The sequence below is a fragment of the Episyrphus balteatus genome, chromosome 1, assembly GCF_945859705.1.
Source record: "Episyrphus balteatus chromosome 1, idEpiBalt1.1, whole genome shotgun sequence".
Classification (NCBI taxonomy): domain Eukaryota; kingdom Metazoa; phylum Arthropoda; class Insecta; order Diptera; family Syrphidae; genus Episyrphus; species Episyrphus balteatus.
In genome coordinates this window covers 48121065-48143136 of record NC_079134.1, presented here as the reverse complement: position 1 = coordinate 48143136, position 22072 = coordinate 48121065, and the positions used below count along the sequence as shown (strand labels likewise).

Below are 22072 nucleotides of genomic sequence, written 5' to 3'. Positions count from 1 at the left end.
TGGTTGTCTGTTTGTTTACGGATGATAATTTAACATGATAATGTCATAAGAGAAAATTGATTAATAATTGCATACTTTTATGAACTGAATTAAATAGTATATAATTTAATACAAAGTATAGTATAATTACGGTGACCATATTTCTAGGAGCGAAACCCGTGACAAATAAAAAATTCGTTGGATCGTTTTAAAACATTGGTTTTTCAAAAAAAAAAACAATAATAAAATTAGTTTTCATATTTTTTTCTTAATTTTGATATCAAGATTTCCTAAACGTTTTTATGTAAATATTTTTGTTGAAATCATTTAAGTCGTTCACCAGGAGGTGAAAAAATCAAGAAAACGTTTTTATAATAGGTATCTACTGTTAGTAACTTAAAAAAAAAAATATTTTTTTAATCAAAATTGTGAGATCTATTTTTTAACATTTTAATTTTATTTTGAATGATTTTGAAATATTTAATTCAATTTTTAATGTGTCCTTAAAAGTTTTGAAAATAAGCTGGGATCTCTTAGTCTAAGAGCCGGCCGGCAGCATATTTTGGCAGTTTTGGTATAACCGAAATTCGAGTGTGTACATACAGTAGCGAGCAAAAAAAATGCAAACAATAAAAACTTTTGCATTTTTTTGCTCGTCTAAAAACGCATATTAAAGTAGACTTTTGTCCAAATAATGTTTTTGGAGTAAAATATTGAACAAATTGACTCTGTTTAATGAAAATAAAACAGTTTCAAATGCCATATTTGGTAACTTAGTTCTTTTTCAAAACTCTTTAAAAACTTTTTCGTTTGCATTTTTTTTGCTCGCTACTGTATCTAGATATGCACCACAGTATGTCAACGGAAAAAGTCTGGTAGTGATCTTTTTCAGCTTTCCCTTGCCATTCGCATCCAAAATGATACACCAAAAAATCATAAAAAATCCCCTGATTTCAAAACTGTGGGTACCAGAAGTTTTGTTTTCAGCTTTCCCCCCGCCCGCCCGCCAGACCGCTTTAAAGCATTTTTAAGTGCATTTTTCTAATAAAAAACCTAATTACTTATTTTCTGTTAGGTATAACCGTATGATGGTAACAAATTAATATTCTATGTCTATTCCAGGTCTAGAAAATATAAGTTTGAGCCAGCTTATATTAAAGGTTTCCCAAACAGGTTTTTCCATACAAAAACAGTAACTAGTTTTTTTCTTATGAAATTGAAATAATATTTTTTTGTTTAGAGTAACCATATTATTGCCAAATATTAACTTTCTCTGCCTTTTCCTGATTTAGAAAATGTAAGTTTAAGCCAGTTTTTTTTTCAGGCTTCCCTCTGCCAGACGCCCTAAAAGGTATCTCAATAGTACGGAAAGTTAGATTTTGGTATATGGGGGTCTGGGAAAAAAACCGAAATGCATTTTGACTTCAGGGCTCGAAAGGCATAAAGACACGAGTCTAAAACCACATTTTGTACAATCACCGTTAGTATAATACAAAGGAGTTAATTGAAAATTACAATTTTTGACATCATAACGTCTTATAAAACCCTGCTGCGTCCTGCATATAACAAAAAGCATGTATCATTCTCACTTTTCACTTCCCGTTTGCAATTTCATCTTAAAGACTTAAAGGCCAAATCAAACAAAGCCAAGCGCATCTTAAGACACAAATACTATAGCTCATTTGAAAGGTTTTATTCGAAAACACTAACAACGCATTTCTAAATATTCAATCATTAAGCGGGAGACTTGAGCCAAAAATCTGTTGCCACTCATTTATTATTTAGCAAAAATCCTTTGGGTGTACATAAAATTTATGAGTCTTATCTTGAAGTAGATAAAAATGTATCTTTACGAAGATAAATATCCAATATATGTAGCTTAGATAAATAGGAGAGTTTTTATGAACAATTTAACAAAAAGTGGCTCAAGTCTCCCGACTTCCTTCTACAGGTTTCTTAAAGAAGTATTAGCAAACACTTTGTCTTCAAAACATAAGACTTCTCGAAGAAGAAAAAAGATATTGAAATTTAAAAAGATTTTAACGGATTTTAAAAAATCAATTTAGTTTTTTAAGAAACCTGTAGAAGGAAGGTTTGAGACTTGACCACCAAAATTATCTTAAGCGACAAAATAAAAATTTTATAGAAAACACCTCTTTTTGTTTTTTTTTTTTCATATCTTGCATTAAGTTTGCATAAAGTTATGTAATTGGAAATGCGATCAAGTGGAAAAAATATAAATATATTTTAGACTAGTACATTTTTAATACGTGAGCCGGCCACGATTTTCCGTATGCTGTTTCTCACAGGATTTACCAACTTCGCCGATATATGAACTTAGGTATGAGATTATAAACAGAAATTTATGTCAAATTTTGAAAGCGATCGGTAAGGAACTTTTCGAGATTTGCTATTAAACGCAAATTAACATAATGAGATATACCAAGCACAAGCACGTTGACTTCAACTTAAAATTTCTCGAAGAAGAAAAGAAATATTGAAAAGATTAAAATCTTTTTAAAAATCCATTTTAAACGAAAAAAAATTAGTTCTTTTAGAAACAGCTGAAAAATTCAATTTGAAAAATGCAAAAATAATACTGACCACCCACCAGTGAATGAAGTACTGTAATCTCAGTTTTAAATGTTGACGTTGAACGGTCAAAAATGTGTAGGGTAAGAAAAAAAAAAAAAAATGTTCTGTAAATCAACAAATAAAAAAGTTTTTTTTTTGTTTTCCTTAGCAATCATTTGTTGTTGTTTCCCGTGCAAAATTTTACTGAGCTAAGTGCTGAGTTACCAATAAAACATGGCTACAGTGAATATTTTTAATTGAAATAATAAGCATTCAGATGGTGTAAAATATATCGCGACCTCAGAACAACAAGGTTCTAACCGACAATTTTGAAAAAAATGAGTTATATATCAAATCTAGGTAAAATCGTGGTGCTCTTTCGATTCCCGCTATCTATTTTGCTCTATCTCTTTCCGTTTCGAAGATAAGCTGGGCTACAGAGTTCTATCTGCACAATTTTCATTTGAGATTTAAACAATAAGGTTCTAACTTCCACTTAGAACTTTGTTTCACAAAATATCCAGAGATACAGAGTTCTATCTGCCTCTTTTTCGATTTGATTTGAGAGCAATAGGGTTCTAACTTCAAACAACGTTGCAGTTAGAACTTTGTTACATGTTTAGACGAAAAAATTGAATGCTGAGCAACTGGACTTTGTTTATTATTTTGAAATAGAATTTATTCTCAAAACTATAAATAATTGCCGTAATCCACCACTCTTAAACAAAAAGAAATAAATTATTTAAATTTTTTTATTTCAACGCATTCCAAGTCTTCAATATCGAACAACTAAGGTCACATGAACAAAAACTGTACATAGAACCTTATTGTTCTAAATTTAACTGTCTCATCGTTGAGCAACAAAGTCCTATACGGTTTTTTAAAGTCAAATTTAAGGGTTAAAAATGTGTTTTTATTAAGTTTTTAAGCTAAAATCTTGAAGATTTTCTATAAACTCATCGAATTGTAAACAAAAAATCAAACTTTTCATACACAGTGACGGTATAAAGGTGTTTGAATATTCAGAAGCGTTTTTCTCAAAACACACTTAGGTGTACTTAGAACCCTGTTGTTCTAAGGTCGCGATATAGTAGATTGTCATGTAAAAAAAAAAACATATAAATCCTTTATTGACTCGACTACAAGATTAGAAAACTTTCAAAGTTTTTACTTCTGTATTATACTATAATGTATACCTACCTATGACCTACACATTTTTAGAAAGATAATTGCGCGAAAAAAATCTTTTTTGTCTCTTCTGTCGTCACATGTATTTTTTAAAATTAAATGAATATATGTAAGTAATAAAATAAATAAATCCAAAGAGTAAGCGCTAACTCTTCCATTTAGTTAACACACCGTATACGCCTACTTTTGTTTATATTCCGCCCACCAGTACTTATATTTACTTACAAAACAGAGTCCTCTCATGCGGTGTTAGCAGAATTTCTTTCTTTTAAAACTCCATATAAATTGAAATAATCCCATAAGACAAATAATAAAAGGAAAATAAAAAAAAGAAGACAATAAAGAAAAAACATACACAAATACATAAAAAAAAAGAAAATAACATAAAAATGCAACAAAATAACAAAAAAAGACTTACCACAACCGCAACAATAAAAATTGCTGCTGCCAAAACGCCAGCCGCAATATACGCGTTATGCAGCTCAATTGGGCTTTTCAGGACAACGGATCCAAAGGCTTTATCGTTGAAATTCCGTGCGCTCGTATCGTCCACCATAAATTCACTCGAGCTAACAACTGTCTCCACAACAAATTCATCTGAAATAAAAATGAAAATACAAATATAATAAAAAGAAACAAATAGATATAAAAATAAAATAACAACAAGTAAAACTCTAACGATATTGCTTTGTATCCTTTGCATTTTGCATAGAAGCAGGATTGAATACTAAAACAAAGTCCCGAAAAAAAAAATCGATGTTATATTAATTTGCACTAAAAATGAAATTGATTGACTGAATACGAATTTTTTAATTCCCTTTGAAGCCGGCCCCGACTGTGAAAACATTTTCACTTCACTGAGTTTATAATCCTTTTGCGGTTAATTTTTTTTATGTTGAAAATGTATTTGAATCGTTTAATTTCAGGATGAATTTCAATTCAACTTTAATGTTTGTAGGAGTAGAAGTTTAATAAAATGCAAGACTGCGTCGCACGACCTTGCTGTTAGAATTCATATTACTAAAATTTTTTGAGACCATTAAAAAAAAAAATTTTTGAAAAAAATTTCAAAATTGTTATTATAAATAATTTTTTGAAAATAAAAATTTTAAATAAAAATGGTATACCATTTTCTAGCAATTAACACCTTAAAAAAAAAATCAATTTTTCGTTTTCGAAAATTCGATTTTTCAAAAAAAATTCAATTTTACTTCCGATGTAGGTGCATTAGGGTGGTAAAAATTTTTGGTTTTTACATTTCGGTTATTCCCCATCTGAAATTCGTTGCATATGTGTGAATTTTTTTTTTTTTTAATCAAATTTTCGCAAACCGGACATTGAATTTTTTTGAAATTTTGGTTTTAGATGTGGATTGGTAATTTCTCCAAAATCGCATCCAAATTTAATTTACATATTTTTATTTTTCAAAAAAAGATTTATAAAAAATTAGTTTTTAAAAAACGGCTCTAACTATTGAAAATTTTTTAATGCTTTTTAATAAAATAAATGATATTGTATACTTGTTTTGGGACTCGATTTGATTTAAGATGTTGTTTTTTTCCTTTGAATATAGAATTTTAAGTTTTTTTTTCAAATAAATTTTCCAAGTTTTATATAAACACTCTTAAAAATTGTACCAACTTGAACCCTAAGAGCAAGCGACCCAGTCGTGCATTTTATTTTAATATCTTTTAACCAGTCGACATTTTCTATTTAATTCGGAAAACAAAACAGAAAACAATATATAAATTCGCCAATAGCTTTTTAAATATGTATTAAGGAAAGGAGGGAAATCCCTCTGGAAGGCAGCTTTTTCAATAATTTTTTTTTTGGAAAACAGAAAGCATTTATTGAAATTTGGAAAATTATATGATATTATTGAAATTATGGAAATTAGGAGCTCTACAGCTCATTAAAGTTGGCGTCTACAGTTGGCGCCGTGCAATGCGCAAGTCCAGAAAATTATTAATAATCAAAAAAGAATTTTTTTTTCCAATAAAATATATTTAAACGCATTGCATGAACCTAATTTTAGTAAAAAAAAGTGTAAAATAAAAATTAGAGACCAAAAAAATCGAAAAAACACAATGTTTTTTCATAAAAAAATTGTTAAAAAAAATATTTATTGTAAAAATTATTATATTGAACTTTAAGGTTCATGCTATGGCCAATAAGTTAACGAGTTTTTTATTTCAAGTCGATAGCTTCATTAGTTTTTGAGTTACTTTGCACAGCGCGAAAAAAAACGCGTTTCGAGAAAAATGCGTTTAAATTTTTCGTTTTCGTACTGTGGCAGGTTCGGAGCGCGTAGGTTTCGGGACTATCTAGGGACTTTTGAGGCTTCATTTAAGGCTAAGACCACTGAAAATAGTTCTTCGGTTGATAAATGAATTTATTACGCAAGAATAAAAAATTCCAGAGGGATTCGGATTTCCCCCCTTAATTTCTTTAAATTCTGATTCTCTGTGTAATATTCTCAAATAACTCTGTAAATTTTAATGCTTTTAAAAGTCATTGCATCTATTCGTTCTCTTCTGTCGTTTTAGAATGAAACCTACTTCCTTTTATCAACAATAAAACCAATAATTTAAAACCGAAAAAGTAAGCAGTTTATTAATAGGTACCTACATATTTTAAAGTTACTAAAATACCAAATTGAATTGTAAAAACCATGTTTGAATAAAAATATACATTAATAAAATCCTCAAAAACATTGAAAACCCACATCATAACTTCAATAACTATAAAAAAAAAAAAAACAAATATACAAAAAGAAAAAACAAAAACAATAAATCATCAGATGATAACATGCTTTTTGATTCACAAAAAAAAAAAAAAATCAAAAATAAATATGAAAAATAAAGTATCTGTGTGTATTTTAAATGAAGATTCTTTTATTGAGTGAATAAAATAGACCAAAAGATACGCAGCTCTTCGTACATATTCTGAATCAAATTTCCACATAGTAGTAACTCGAATGATGGATTCAACACAAAAAAAAAACAAAAGCAACAAAAAAAAACTTGAAAATGTGTTCTGGTGCTTCATTTTAACATTGCATATTCATTGACCACTTTAGTTTGCACCAGAATTCAAAAGCAAAAAAAAAAAAAAACAAAAAACCATTGAAAGCACAAATGTTACAAAATAAAAAGGGCGCGTACTATATTCCCTTTTTTTTCCTGCATACATATTTAAACATAAGGATAAAAACTGTTTTTTTTTTCTTTGTTAGAAAAAAAATCTTTCCCCTGAATACACTTTGCATAAAATAAATTAATGAAGAGTTTTTCTATTAAAGCTGGAATATTTATTAGAATTTGGTGATAATCCCTTCATGCATATTCAATGACACTTATCTATGTATTTTTGTGAGCTCAATATTATTTATTTGGTTTAGTTTACCTATATTTTCAAATAAATGTCAAAAACATTTAAGAAAAAAATGTCGTCATATTGAAAAACATCATTTGATTTTACTTTTGGAGATACATTGATTTTATGAAATACTTCATTTCTGATTAGAATTTGGAATATTAAAATCTACTATCTGTACAACGAAAAATTAAATATTCAGTAGTTTTTTTGATATCTCTACAAAACCAATGACGAAATCAATTTCCCCCAATCCCCAAATAGTGGAGTAACTAAAGCAAACTATTAGGGAGCTCATCCAAACAGCTCTTTTTTTTTATTAAAAATACTTTTTAAAATTGCCAATGTTGCCGATTTGGTTTTTTTTTTATTAAAATTAAATTTTTTTTGAACAAAACCATTTTTTTTGCTTAAATTTCATAAATCAAATAATCCCAAAAGGCTTTCTAGGTAATTTAAAGAGAAGAATATATGGGAGTAATTGACAATCTTCCATCGTTTAAGCGATAAATGCAATTTTTCCACAAATTGACTTTAAATACAAAAAAAATATTTTGAATACAACGGCAACACCAACAATATTTAAAAACACATTTTTTAATACTCATTGCTATCTGTAAACTTTAAATCCACTAAATTAAATGAAGAGTTTTAGAAAAAATGGTTCTCAAACTCAGAATTTTGAAAAAAAACGTTATTAAGAAATTTTGAATGACTACCTTTTCGTAGTAAAATATAAATTTATTTTGAAGAATTTTTTGGTCATACTTAAATATTATCAGTTGAACTTCGAAAAGAAATAGATAATGTATATCACAGTTTTGGAAAAAAAAAAGATTTTTTTAGTAAAAACTAATTTTTTTTTTTTTATAGAAATAATTGATTTTCTCTAAGACTTTGACAAATAAGACCTTCGAACTTTCGCTATTTAACCTTCAACAATAAGGATTGATGAATGAAGAAAAAATAACTTTATATTTTAATGTTGAACTTTAAAAAGAAATAAGTTCAATTTTTTTTTTCAAAAACTTTTATTAAAAAAAAGTTCTTCGAAAATGAAATACATACTCAAATTTCCTTTTTTGAATTTAAATAACAATTTATATGGTCACACAAATTTGATAAACAAATGCATATTTTGTTACGAAAAAGTTGTAAAAACGATATGTTAATTTTTTCAAATTTTTTTTTTTTCAAAATTCTGAGATTAAGGACTTTAAAAATGTGTATTTTAATAATTGAAAGTGTTGCCGTTGTGTTCAAATAATTTTTTTTGTGTTTAAAGTTAATTGTGAGAAAAGTTCATCTATCGCTTAAACGATGGAAGATTGTCCCTCAATCCTTTATATTTGTTTTCCTTTAATTTTCTAGACAATCATTTGGCATCAATTAATTTATGAAATTTAAGCAAAATTAAAAAAAAAAAACAAATTTTGTTTGCTCTCAAAAATCTTTAATTAAATTTAAAAAATCAATGCGGCTACAGCGGCAATTTTGAACATTTAGAGTTTGAAGTATTTTTAATTACTGACGTTTGAAAAAAAAAGATCATCAAAATTGAAGCTGTTCGGCCGGGTTCCCTAATATTGCCATTTTTTCAGCTTTAGTTACTCCACTAAAAGCCAGGGGCCTGTTATAGAGCTTACTACATCAGCTACATCAGCACCATCAACTATATCAGCAACCAAAAAAATCAAAAGATGAGTCCGATTTAACGTCAGAAATATGTACTTGTTTTGGTGTAAATAGTTCAAATGTTCAAAGAAAAAAGGCGGTACCAATTAAAGTTAACCCATTTCCGGCTAAATCTGCGTTTTCGCAACGTCATGTTTGAAGACTTCTGGAACCTAACTGATTACATTGGTAGGCAAAAAAACAAAAAAAGTCTGGAGCAAGAACTCTGAGAGGTAAAACTTGAGTGTGCTGAATTCAAAACGGTTTACAGATTTTTTCCATCACGTTTTTGAGCTCGGCTCATCACAATTTTAGCTATAAAGTCCCAAAAACTAATTTTAAATGAAATGTTTTTTGACATTTGATCTTAAAATATTATTTTTCCGTAATATTTTGCTATTTTTTCAACCGAATCAGGAGTCGAAAACTGAAATTTACTTCAAATCTGCTTCAAAAACCATAAGTTACCTTAACCACCAAGATTTTTAGATATCATACCTTTCTATACTAAATATCTTTTAGAAAGAAATAATTTTGAAAATAAAAATAAACGTATTTAAGATGTTAAAATATGGCTTTTGAATATTGCATATGTAGTTTTGCGAAAAAAAATTTAACGGTGATGAAATTCAACGCCAAAAGTACCACAAAAACGCGTTTTTGACCTGTTATTATTTAAATATTTCGAAAACTTGATGTGCCAGTGAAATTTTGATTTCAGATTCGGAATCAGCACACAAAAGTTCTTTAGAAAAGTATAGTTTGGTTCAATCTCCATTTTCGTTGCCGACCAGTGTTATAATTTAAAATAAACTTAATAGATTTTAAAAGATAGTTCAATTATCTAATCGACCTGTTTTTGGATTTTTTGTAAAAAAATTTTTCGTGCTTTTTTAAGACTTTCAAAATTCGAGCTCCTGAAAAATTTGAGGTAGAATTTTTGAACGCAATTAGTAATTTTGTTTTCAACAATTTTTCAATACTTAGGGCCGGTTCGTTCACACTCGATTATCTTTTAATCAAGGAATTTTGTATGGAATAATCCTTGATTAAAAGATAATCGACTGTGAACAAACTAGGGCTTAGTGTATTTATATCTAGTTCATTTCTTCATGAAAATATTCAAATAAAACTGATTTATATTCTATGTGAGAAATTTTTTTAAAAATAATTTTGATAAGGTCTATTTTCGGTGAGCGTTGCGAAAACGCAACATGAATTTTCCGGAAAACCAGAAGCTTTTCCAAAAATTTTTTTTTTTTTTTCTTCTAATTAGATCAAAAACAATAAGTGTGTAAAATTTCAAGTTTATAAGTCAACTGTAACTGGTAGCCGCCGGAAATGGGTTAAATTCATTGATGTACATAGCTGATTTAACTTTGTCGTTGTAAGCTGTCAAACAGGTTCCAGATTGCACCATTCAACGTTGACGATGAAGGCCAACATGTCAAAATAAAGTTTAAGTTTGTCTCTTTTTATCGTGCAATCTGCCTTGGCTAGTCCTTGAATCACCTAAGTTCTTTGCAATAGAGCAATATTCCCAAACATAGAATTTCTATAGCTTCGATCAACAAAACTATTCGCAGAAGAATCAATAAAACTTTCCATTCATTCAGGCGGCTTGTGATACCACTTTTTAAGCTGTGATACATTTTTTTCACGATTCATAGTGCGAATGCATTAAGTCGTCGGGATTGTGAAAGGGTTGGTTATGTTTTCGCCCTGATGCCGTTTGTGGAACTTAAAGTCTTGTTCTTTCAGCTCAGAAAAAAAAATACAGAATGCTTCATGCCTTTATACATTTTTCCACAAAAAAAAAAAAAAAACAGCACTTTCAAGTTCTCATCAATCAACGAGACACTTTCTATATGAAGTCAGTTCCCTAAATATGACGCATGAGCCTGTCTTAAAATAGCAAAAGCAAAAAAAACTAACAAAAGTTTATGTTAGTTAGGATAAATGTTTCTCCTTGGATTATTGTCTTCCAACATTTTGTGTACCTACTCTATATCTATGCCACCCTCACATCTGGCTGAAATAATTTTGATGGCGAAATTTTCATCGCCATAATCAAAATGCGTCAAAAAAGTGTTATAACCGACACGTATGCTGCATCACACTGATGGCCTGGCCCAAACTATATCTAGAGATATTTTTCTCTCTTTTGTTTAAGTAATTTATTGTGTCGACTGGATGGACATGGACACACATGGCCACTGGTCATACTCCACGTCATAAAATCCACTCATAACGTAACTATAATGCCACCCGCATCCCTGGCCAAAGTCAGTTACATACATATATCCGACAAGGACGAGTAATAACACTCGCTATACTTTACCGTAGTGTAGTACTGTTGTTTATCTTTCATCTGCCACCATCATAATTATCCACTTTATCTGCCCATATAGAGCTTCGGTTATGTCAGTGTGTAGTACTGTTGTTTGCCACCTTCTCCGCCAGTCACCGTACCATGTCACTGTTCTGTTCACTTGAATGACGAAGGAAACAGCATGAAAATATAAATTCCCTCAAATTATACCTACGAAAGTTTTATCTATGTTAGTGTGAGCGCGGATTATGTGGGCATGGACATTTTGTCGTGTTACATCATACAAATACTCGTATCTTTGTTTTTTTTTTTTTTGTATTTAATCCTAAATTCAAAAAGTTTTTTACAACTCTCACTTTTACTACTACTTTTAATAAACATACATTTATATACTCGTCGATCTCGAGAATACAGCGAGTGCCTTGTCAGGAAGAAAGTAAGACCATTAAAATGAGTCTTACGCTCACACTTCTTAGGCACAGAGAAAGAAGTTGAATTAACATTTTTACGAGCCTTACTTGAAGATAATATGAAAAGTGGAATTAAAAGCAACCAAAGTACATTACTTGTTTCCTTAAGTGTTCCATCAAAATGTGCTATAGCATCATTTAATCGCATGGATATGCCACAGCACAGGAGGAATTATAGTACTGCATCAAATATTTTATTTCAAAATTATTTGGTTTTTTGCTTCTTTTGTTGCTATAAATTATAAAAAAAAAAAATTATTTGACATTCAAGACGAGAGTTTTGACTTTTAAGTCGGCTTGAAATGTTATTTTATGCAAAATTTTTCGTTAATTTATCAAACGTGGTGTTGTAAATTTAATCAAAAGACAAGCGTTTATGTTTAGAATTAAATACCGCTCAAGATATTTTAATGGTTTTAAAGATTTTTTATGAAACATCCAACAGAATATAAACAATACGATGAGTAAAGGAATGTAAAGAGACAAATATTTACAGTGAAAGTGTTGTATATAAAAATTATAAAGGACGAATTTCGTTTTTAGAAATAAACATTTTTTATCGTTAATCATTGAACTGTCGAAAGAGTTTAATTAATACAAATAGAGGAAGCTAGTTAGCGAAACGTAGGGTGAACAAAGATTAATTAGTTTTTGTAACAAATTATGTTAGGTACTGGTATTCAGTACTCAGTCAATAATTTTGTTCACACATTATAGACTCATTTCGAAAAAAAAATTTGATATGTAAAAGGAAATTTCTGTGAGTGAGAAGTATTACTGTAATTGAGAACTTTTTTTATTTTGTGTACATTATTGTGTTCAGCACTTTAAATAAAATAATCCACTTAAGACAATTACAAAGAATTAACCACTTAGACAGCGACAGGATATCCTTCAGTTACCACTTCAGACGAAATGCATGAAGTCATGTGGTAAACTTATCAAGGGGCACGGTAGTGCCCAGCCAAGTTCTCTAGCAACTTTGGCACTACACCCTTATTTACAGGAAACAAATCAGGCCATTTTCCACCCCCCTCTAACTTCCACACCAAATATGCCAGAAATTTCAAACTCGCTACATTTGTTGAGCTGGCTGAACAAAATTTCAGCTTCTTACGATGAGTAGTTTCTGAGATATAGGACTTCAAAAATCGCGAAAACCGTAACTGACTCATTGACTCACTGACTCACTGACAGATCATTAAAATTATGGAGAACTTTCCGCCATCGTAGAAACTTGAAATTTGGTAGAATAGTAGAGCTGGTAGTTATTACAAAAGAAAAAATTTAAAATTTGAGAATTTTAGACAAGGGGAGTGGTAACCGCCCATTTTCGCCGAATTTTCATCAATTATTATAGAGCACTTCTGACTATCGTATGGTCTGACTATGGTAGAGCTGGTAGTTTATATTAAGGAAAAAATTTAAAACCTGAGAATTTCAACCAGGGGGCGTAATAACTACGATAGTCAAAAGAAAAAAATTTAAAATTTGAGAATTTTAGACAAGGGGAGTGGTAACCGCCCATTTTCTCTGAATTTTCATCAATTATAGAGATTTTAATTTCTACAGCAAAACCTTGCAAAAAGAAGTGAAATCACAACAAAACATTACTGTTAAAAAGAGAGGCAAGTTCTCCTATGTTGAAATTATGCTAGCACGAAAAGTACTGAAATGTAAAAGTGTACAAAGTTCTAAAGCTTGGCTTTAAATTTGTATAGATAAAATTTTGGTTGTTTACTTGGCAATTTTTCAAATAGCTTTAAAAATCGGTAATTTAAAGTAAAAAGTAAAAACGGAGTTTTCTCATTTTTAATGGCTACTTTAAATATAAGGAAGAATTAATAAATTGGGACTAAATTAAATTTCATTGAAAATATAATCTTTTATAATTATAACCTCAGGAACTCATGTTTTTATAATAATTGCTCTTATCGGAAAGTTAATCAAATTGTTAAAGATTTTTTTAATTGGAGTAAGTTAAACTAAAAACATGGCAATATTAATGAACCGCACGGAAAAAGCTCCACCAATTGTTTTTTTTTTTTTTTTCAAACGACGACGGTAATTAAAAATACTCTAACTTCTGTGGATTGCCCCTGTTGTCGTAATTTTTTAATATTTAAATTTAGGTTTTTGGGAACAAAAACTTTTTTTAATTTTATAAATTTGCCCATCAAACTCACAATTAAATTAAAAAATTAAAAAAAAAAATAGTACAGAAAACTTAGCCCCACTTTTTGTTAATTTTTTTTGAAATAAAATAAGAATTTTATAAAAATTTGTTGAAAATACATTTTATTTTTAGTTGAATTCAGAAAAGAAAAAGATCTTTTGTGTTAAAAAATAAAAAAAAAATTACTTCGTTATTGTATTAATAAAAAAAAAAAAAACAAAAAACAATACCAAACCTACAACATACAAGTACATATTGAACTTTGAACTATGTATGTCACTTTTAAATACTGAAACTAAGAGTTGCGGCTTTTTTAGTGTATCACAAAAGGTAGATATTATTTGTTATTACTAAATTTAATTTAAATAAAAATGGTTTAATTTTTGGATGGAAAAATTAGGCTATGCTAATAGTTTATAAGCACTTAAAATCAAATATAAGTATTTTTTAATACATCTTTAAAAATAATGAAGCAGTGTAAAACTATTTTCTTAAAAAAGTTGGAAATTTAGTTTAATTTAAACTATGAACTGTCAATTAATTTGTAGCAAAATGTCATAAGATATAAAAATTGTTTTGTTAAATAATTTTTTTCCAACTATAAAATAATGTTAAAATTAAAGAATTGTTAAAATAAAAATCATTAATACTTGTAGCAGAGAAAACAAAAAACTATTTTAAATAAAGGTTTTTAGAAATTTAACAAAGCTGATTTTAATCAAAAACCATAAAGATTTGGGAAAAATAAGAGCGAATTCTGAGAGCCGTGAAGTTGGGTTTTCAACATATTTCGTTTGGATCTTTACTTTTGGAACACCCTGTATATGTACATATATCCCAATTAAAACTGAAACAGAAGGCTCGTAAGCCGCAAAGCACTATGATAAGATGATAATTAAATATTGTCGTCATCGCTCAGAAAATTTTGAAATGCGTCAATTTTGTACTAGCTAGCGATTTTTTTTTATAAGAATTCAAGGTTTTGCTATTCGATATTTTGAAAATGAGAATTATTTTGAAATTTTATAAATAATTTTAAAAATCCAAAAATTCGTTTTTAAACCATTCTAAAAATTTTGAAAATGTAAAGGTATAGCAACCTAGCCTTCATTTCAAAACTAATGAAAGTCTTAGCATCTTTGGTTTTCTGTAGTTTTTTTTGATAATTTGAATTCGACATATGTATCTACATGAAATTTGTACCAATATCATAGTGTTGCGGGATTCTAGGTTGCGTCTGAATGCATTTATCAAACAAATAATTTTATGTTATATGTCTACATTATGTAAGAGTGGAACAACAGGAACAACAGCTGGCCAACGTACAAGAAAAGGTCGATAAAATAGAAGAAGACAAATTAATGACCCCAGTGTACAAGTCGAGTGTGCTGAAAGTCATAAGGCCTATTTTATACACTCTCCATTATATTTAAAGTCTCCATTAAAAATTAGAAATCTGTCAAATCACATACAAATTTTAAAATTTCCCAATTTTAATGGCGACTTTAAATTTAATGGAGTGTGAATAAATTGGGCCTAAGACTCACTTTTCTCACCAACCACTCAGGAAACAACTTTAACATTATTAAAAATTAATTATCTCTTTATTTATTTTAGTATCTTTTTTCATAAAAATATCTTAAAGTTTCATACTTTTATAATTTAATAAAAATTTGTATGTTCGTATGTGGTTTTAAAATTTAAGATCCTTAATTGCATAAAAAAAAACACTCTAAATCATGTCCTCTAAATTCTAAAGGTTTTTTTTTTTTAACCCTTTTGTAAATAATACCCAGTAGTCAAGACCTTGAGAAACATTAAAAAAACCAGCATGTTTCTTACTAATTGCTCAAATCTAATTCTCTTTTTGCACAATTAAATCTCATCCACCATGAATTGTACTTAAAAACTTACTTAGACCAGTAGTTTTTGAAAAAAAATTCTTTCATCATTAACAAAGTACCTAAAGAACAAAGTTCGTTTTTCTTTTCAGTTTTTTTTTTTAAGTATTTTCGTTAGAAAAGTGGTAAATGTATTCTTAAACACTAAATGACCTCTTTTCTTGAAGAGTTCAACAATTTTTTCATTCGCATGAAGCCCGCCTCAGGCCTTTCATGTCCCTTGTCCAGACACAGCAGCTATATCGTGTACACACTCGAAGAAACATACAAACATTTTTCAACATACCTTCACACATTGTCCCAGTATATCCGGGCCGGCAGGCACAGTAGAATGAATCTCCGCTGGACCAGCAAGTTCCTCCATGAGTACAAGGGTTAACATTGCATTGCTAAAAGGAATTAAGAGAAAAAAAAAAGAATGAAATATGAGTAAGTGAATACCAATTTACAATTCACTACATAACTAGTTAGTTTATACTTCAAACCAATCCCATATCGTAAAAGTCAATAAAGAACCACATCATGCTAGCACACCATACACAACACATTTGCCTCGTCCTCCTCTTGCAATTGAGTAAAGGATTACGCATACAAATTTAAAATAAAAGCCTAGGTTTTTTTTCCCAATGCACACAGAAGTACTACATATTGTATACGTTCGTTCGAAATAATAATAAAAAAAAAAAAACTCAGAAAATATTCCACATACGCCACAGTGCCCTTTCGAGTTTTTTTTTTTAATTTGAAATTTTTTTTTTACTGCAGCCATAACTGAACTATACTCAGAAAACGAACAACACTAAGGACACAACGTCGAGGCCAAGGAACTGCCTCTGTTGGAAATTCTTACACATATTTGCATGAATTTTATTGTTGAGCAAATCATAATTCAAGCAGAAACTGTATTCGAGGTAAAAAAAAAAACTCGAATAACAGGTGCATGTGCTAATAGGAGTAATGGCACTGCCAAGGAAAATTAAAGGTGGAAATGATGAAGAGTCTACTGCCGTGTAGATTGGTTGAAAAGCATGTTTTATAGTTACAAAAAATATTGAGTATTTAAACAGAAATGTCTTTAAGGGTCTGCAAATTGCTGGACAATTTTATACCACAAATTTCGGTTAGGTTAGGTTAGGTTAGGTTAGGTTAGGTTAGGTTAGGTTAGGTTAGGTTAGGTTAGGTTAGGTTAGGTTAGGTTAGGTTAGGTTAGGTTAGGTTAGGTTAGGTTAGGTTAGGTTAGGTTAGGTTAGGTTAGGTTAGGTTAGGTTAGGTTAGGTTAGGTTAGGTTAGGTTAGGTTAGGTTAGGTTAGGTTAGGTTAGGTTAGGTTAGGTTAGGTTAGGTTAGGTTAGGTTAGGTTAGGTTAGGTTAGGTTAGGTTAGGTTAGGTTAGGTTAGGTTAGGTTAGGTTAGGTTAGGTTAGGTTAGGTTAGGTTAGGTTAGGTTAGGTTAGGTTAGGTTAGGTTAGGTTAGGTTAGGTTAGGTTAGGTTAGGTTAGGTTAGGTTAGGTTAGGTTAGGTTAGGTTAGGTTAGGTTAGGTTAGGTTAGGTTAGGTTAGGTTAGGTTAGGTTAGGTTAGGTTAGGTTAGGTTAGGTTAGGTTAGGTTAGGTTAGGTTAGGTTAGGTTAGGTTAGGTTAGGTTAGGTTAGGTTAGGTTAGGTTAGGTTAGGTTAGGTTAGGTTAGGTTAGGTTAGGTTAGGTTAGGTTAGGTTAGGTTAGGTTAGGTTAGGTTAGGTTAGGTTAGGTTAGGTTAGGTTAGGTTAGGTTAGGTTAGGTTAGGTTAGGTTAGGTTAGGTTAGGTTAGGTTAGGTTAGGTTAGGTTAGGTTAGGTTAGGTTAGGTTAGGTTAGGTTAGGTTAGGTTAGGTTAGGTTAGGTTAGGTTAGGTTAGGTTAGGTTAGGTTAGGTTAGGTTAGGTTAGGTTAGGTTAGGTTAGGTTAGGTTAGGTTAGGTTAGGTTAGGTTAGGTTAGGTTAGGTTAGGTTAGGTTAGGTTAGGTTAGGTTAGGTTAGGTTAGGTTAGGTTAGGTTAGGTTAACATTATAAGATTTAGATGTAAGTATACAAAACTATTAGAAAAACTCATATGATGGTTAAATTTAATTCGATGATTGTAATTTTCATATGCTAATATCTTCATAACACATCCAAAAAAAGTCCTTGAGATCAATTGAAAATTTCAACATCTCATATATCAAACTTTAATCGTAGAAAATTTTGTATTTGTTAAAACAACTGCGCCACCTGCCAGAAAATGATTAAAACCTCTACGCACTTTCACATAAATACTGAGAGAAACTTCGTTAAAAATTGAAAAAAAAGAAAAAAAAAAAAACAAAATAAATAAAACAATAAAATAAACTTCTGTTTGACATTATTTTTCTTAACAGCACACGTATCACCAACAGTCACCAATATACCCAACAATACGCAAAATACAAAAACATACATATAGGTAACTACATGATCCAGGTATATATGGATTGGTACTTATATGGAACAATTGCTTTAGCATGGCGGCTCTGCGTGAAACCAGTTTTGTAGGCATTTTTTTTGTTTTGTTTCGCATCTGCGATGAAATGTTAATTGCTTATTCAAACAAGAGAAATGTGAACCATCGGATGCGAAGAGAAATGGCAGCAGCAGCACGTAACAATCATATCCTGCATCACACACAAAGACACCTATACCACCCGCATCGAAATAGTATAGTCCTTATGACGACGACAACGACGACGCATACGAGTACCAGTGGGTACGATTTAATTCTACCATAAACAATAGCTTTTATAGGACTGATGGTGTAAGCTTAGCGATTCGTTTGTGCTGCATTTACACCGTGAAAAATATATTTTGATAAGGAATGTGTAAACATTTCTTTGATAGTCTATGGATACCGCAGTACCTTGACAATAGTAAAAGTACCAGTATTGCCACAAATGATTTCGATTTTGTTCATTCTTCATTTCAACTTGTTAACTTAAATGTTGACAAAGAAATGTACGAAAAGGGTTCCAAATGAGGTTTTTGACGTTCTCGGTAAGAAGTATTGAAGGTAATGTTGCCATTAAACTTGAAGAATTTCATTTACAAATTTGATGAAAAGGAGATCATATCAGTAGCATCATTTTATGCACAATTATTTGAGAATTCATGTTAAAAAGAGCAAAATTGATAAAGGTATTTTCTTGATTCATTTACAATTCTAAATTATTAAAAAATCTAAGAGATTTTTGGTGGATTTTGGAATTGAAATAAACATATCTGTCCATAGTTATTTGAAAAATTAGTAAAACAAAGTACCCCTGAAAAAATGTATCAATGTTAGGAAGCTATGATCGAATCCAGAACTCTCCATCATAACCCGTGCGTCGTAATAAACACTGTGCCATAAAGGACGTCTTCAAATCGACTGATCAAGCGCAAGGTTAAGCCTTTTTTTTTTAAATAGATCTTATTTCATTCCCATAACAATTAAAAGCTACATATAACAATAGTCAAAAATATAATACAATTCTGTTAAAAATACTCTAAGATTTAGATGAAAATGAAACAATTAATTTGAAAGTACTATATGGAGTAATTCCAGAAGATGTAATTTGCTATACGGAATTTCTTCATACTTGTTTCGCAGAAGTGTTTTTTTTAAATCAAAGTAATTTTTCAATAGTACCTACCCCGTAGCGCGATGGTTAGATTTTTTCAGTGAAACTGCCTCTTGCTAGGAATCGACTAAGTAATTTTCTTTGAGTTCACGACTTGAATTTTAAAAGGATTGAGTTTTGAAGCTTGCTTTAATATATATTTTATTGTTTTATTTTTTTGGGAGGTATAAAGAAGACGTTTACTTTTTTGAATGAAGCTATTATATTTTCGCTCAAGATCGTTCCACGGCTTCAACGTTTTTGACGGACCTCGACGTTCATACCGTTCAAGTATACGCAATGTTATCTTTTTGAAACATAAATCTTCTATCATTAATAAGACTTTCTTGACTTTTATTGTTGGTTTAAGTCGAAGGTATAAAAAAACAAAAGCTTCTCCACAATTAACTCACCTTAATTTTTCAAAGCAAATTATTCAATTGATATTTAGGGAAAAAGTTTGCACGCAAAAAATGTTCATTTTATTATTTTGAACTTTGCATTTCCTGCTTCAAAAGTTCCCGAAGCTCAGTTTTAATTTGTAAAGTTTGAACATCAAACATGCAATAAAATGATCAAAATTTAAAACACATTCTATCATCTATAAAAATTTAGGTATATAAATCCGTTTTAAAAATTGAATGGGGAAAAAGAGCGGGGAGGAAAAGTACGCCAATTTGTATTTTTTTTACCCAAGATTTTAGTAACATACTTATTTATTTATTTATTTAATGCGTTAAGGACTAACGTTAAACACTTATTATATATCTTAAAACTAGTACATTTTAACAACAATAAAATGCAAAGAAAGTCTTGTTAATAATTTTTCTGATTTACCCCCCAAATGTTCTGTCAATTTGACTGTACCTACTAATAAAACTGGTCGGCAACGAAAATAGAGCATTAGCCAAACTCTACTTTTCTAAAGAATTTTTGTATGTTGAGTCCGAATCCGAAGTCAAAATCTTACTAGCACGTCACATTTTTGAAATACTTGAATATTAACAGGTCAAAAACGCGTTTTTTTTTTGGGTACATTTAACGTCAAATTACATCACCATTAAGTTAATTTTTTGCAAAACTACTTATGAAATCTCAAAACGACATATTAAAACGTCCTTAAGGTCTTTTTTTCAAAACAATCTTTTTCTTAAAGATATTCAAAAAAGAAATTTGTGATAAATATCTCAAAATCTTGCTTGTTTTTCTTTTAAAAGTAATGAATAGTTTTTTGAAATAATTACGGACTAAACACCAAAAAGAACTTAACTGGAAATTTGATTTTGGGAGTTTATAGCAAAAATAGTAATGCGTGTAGCTCAAAAACTAGACGTGATAGAATAAATCTGTAAACAGTTTTGAATTCAGCACAATAAAATCAATTAAAATTACCTAACAAAGTTCTTGCTCCCGACTTTTTGTTTTTGTTTTTGACGACCAGTAAATTGAATAAATAAAAAAGAAAGATCGTATATCGACAGTTAAACTTCATAACCTCGTTAGTCATTTTTGCTTTTTCTTTTAGAAATTGAAAAAAGCTCTTAAAATTCTTTTAAAAAATGAAAGTAATAAAAAAATAGTTGGTTTGGGATTTTAAAAGAACTTTTTTTTTATTTCTTTAATTGTTTAAAATTTTAAGAGTTTTTTTCCGATTTCTAAAAAAAAGGCAAAAACGACTTACGAGGTTATGAAATTTAAAATTTTAAGAGTTTTTTTCCGATTTCTAAAAAAAGGCAAAAACGACTTACGAGGTTATGAAATTTAACCATCAATATGTTGAAATACACACGCGAAAATTATTAGAATTTTAAAGCTGTTAACAAAAAATACAATAACATACCAACTGAAATACAAAAGTATTTTTTTTTTATTGTGGACATAAATAATTTTGGAGTTTTGCAGAAACTTATGACTGCAAATACATTAGTTTCTCATCTTTCTCAGTTTTTATTTATCTTTTAAAATATATTAAACTAAACTTGTATTTTGATGCTTCAAATCAATTTTTAACAGCAATATTTTCAGTTAGGTCGTTAATTTTGGCTTCGACAATATTCATCTTGATTTTATTAACACGAATTACAATCACCATGTCAATTACCCTTCATATTCAATGAAAAAGTGGAAAATTCAACACCTAAAAAGGGACCAAATGGTTTGTATATTCCCATAGCGATTCTTCCTTTCCTTTCCAAGGTTTTTTTTTTTTAAAGAATTGGTTGCAAGAATACAATAAGGTACATTGGAAACCAGTAATTATTATGACCGCTAAGGTTAAGCTTTCGACAAGGCCATAGCTGTATTACAGCACTTTTGAAACACTCAGATTATATTTATGAAGCTTTCAATGAAGATATATGATACGTTATTCTCAAACATCAAAACACAAATTCAATGATAAATCCATTTATATGAATCATTTTAATGAAGCGTTTGGATGAAGAAGGGGGTAAGTGACATTTGCAACATTTCGAGATATAAGGACTTAAAGTTTTTTGTTGAGAACTTTTTTCGTATTCCAATCTTAATAAAATTGAATAAACTAATAAAACAAGAAAAATAATAGCTTTTTAGCAATGTTACTTTTATTTCAAAACAGTAGCTCGGTATATTTAAAAAAACAATTTTTTTCAGAAAAAGAGCAGTTAACTCTTTCTTGCACAAAAAGCTTACATATAAGTATTTTGAATTTTTAAGAATACAAAGGGGTTAAGTAAAAAAATTCATTTTTTTTCTTTGTATTTTGAATAGTTGTTTTCTTTTCGCA

At 29.5% G+C, this 22072-nt stretch overlaps 1 protein-coding gene across 2 annotated transcripts in view; it reads right to left on the bottom strand.

Annotated features, from left to right (window-relative positions):
- Positions 1–22072, bottom strand: part of LOC129906757 (mucin-2) — a 175379-nt gene that overhangs the window by 27649 nt on the left and 125658 nt on the right. For both annotated transcript variants that reach the window (XM_055982657.1, XM_055982656.1), the window contains 2 exons: positions 15956–16058; positions 4160–4338 (listed from right to left, as the gene is read on the bottom strand). In XM_055982657.1, the coding sequence (XP_055838632.1) occupies positions 4160–4338; positions 15956–16058 (282 nt within the window). The remainder of the gene's footprint in view (positions 1–4159; positions 4339–15955; positions 16059–22072) is intronic.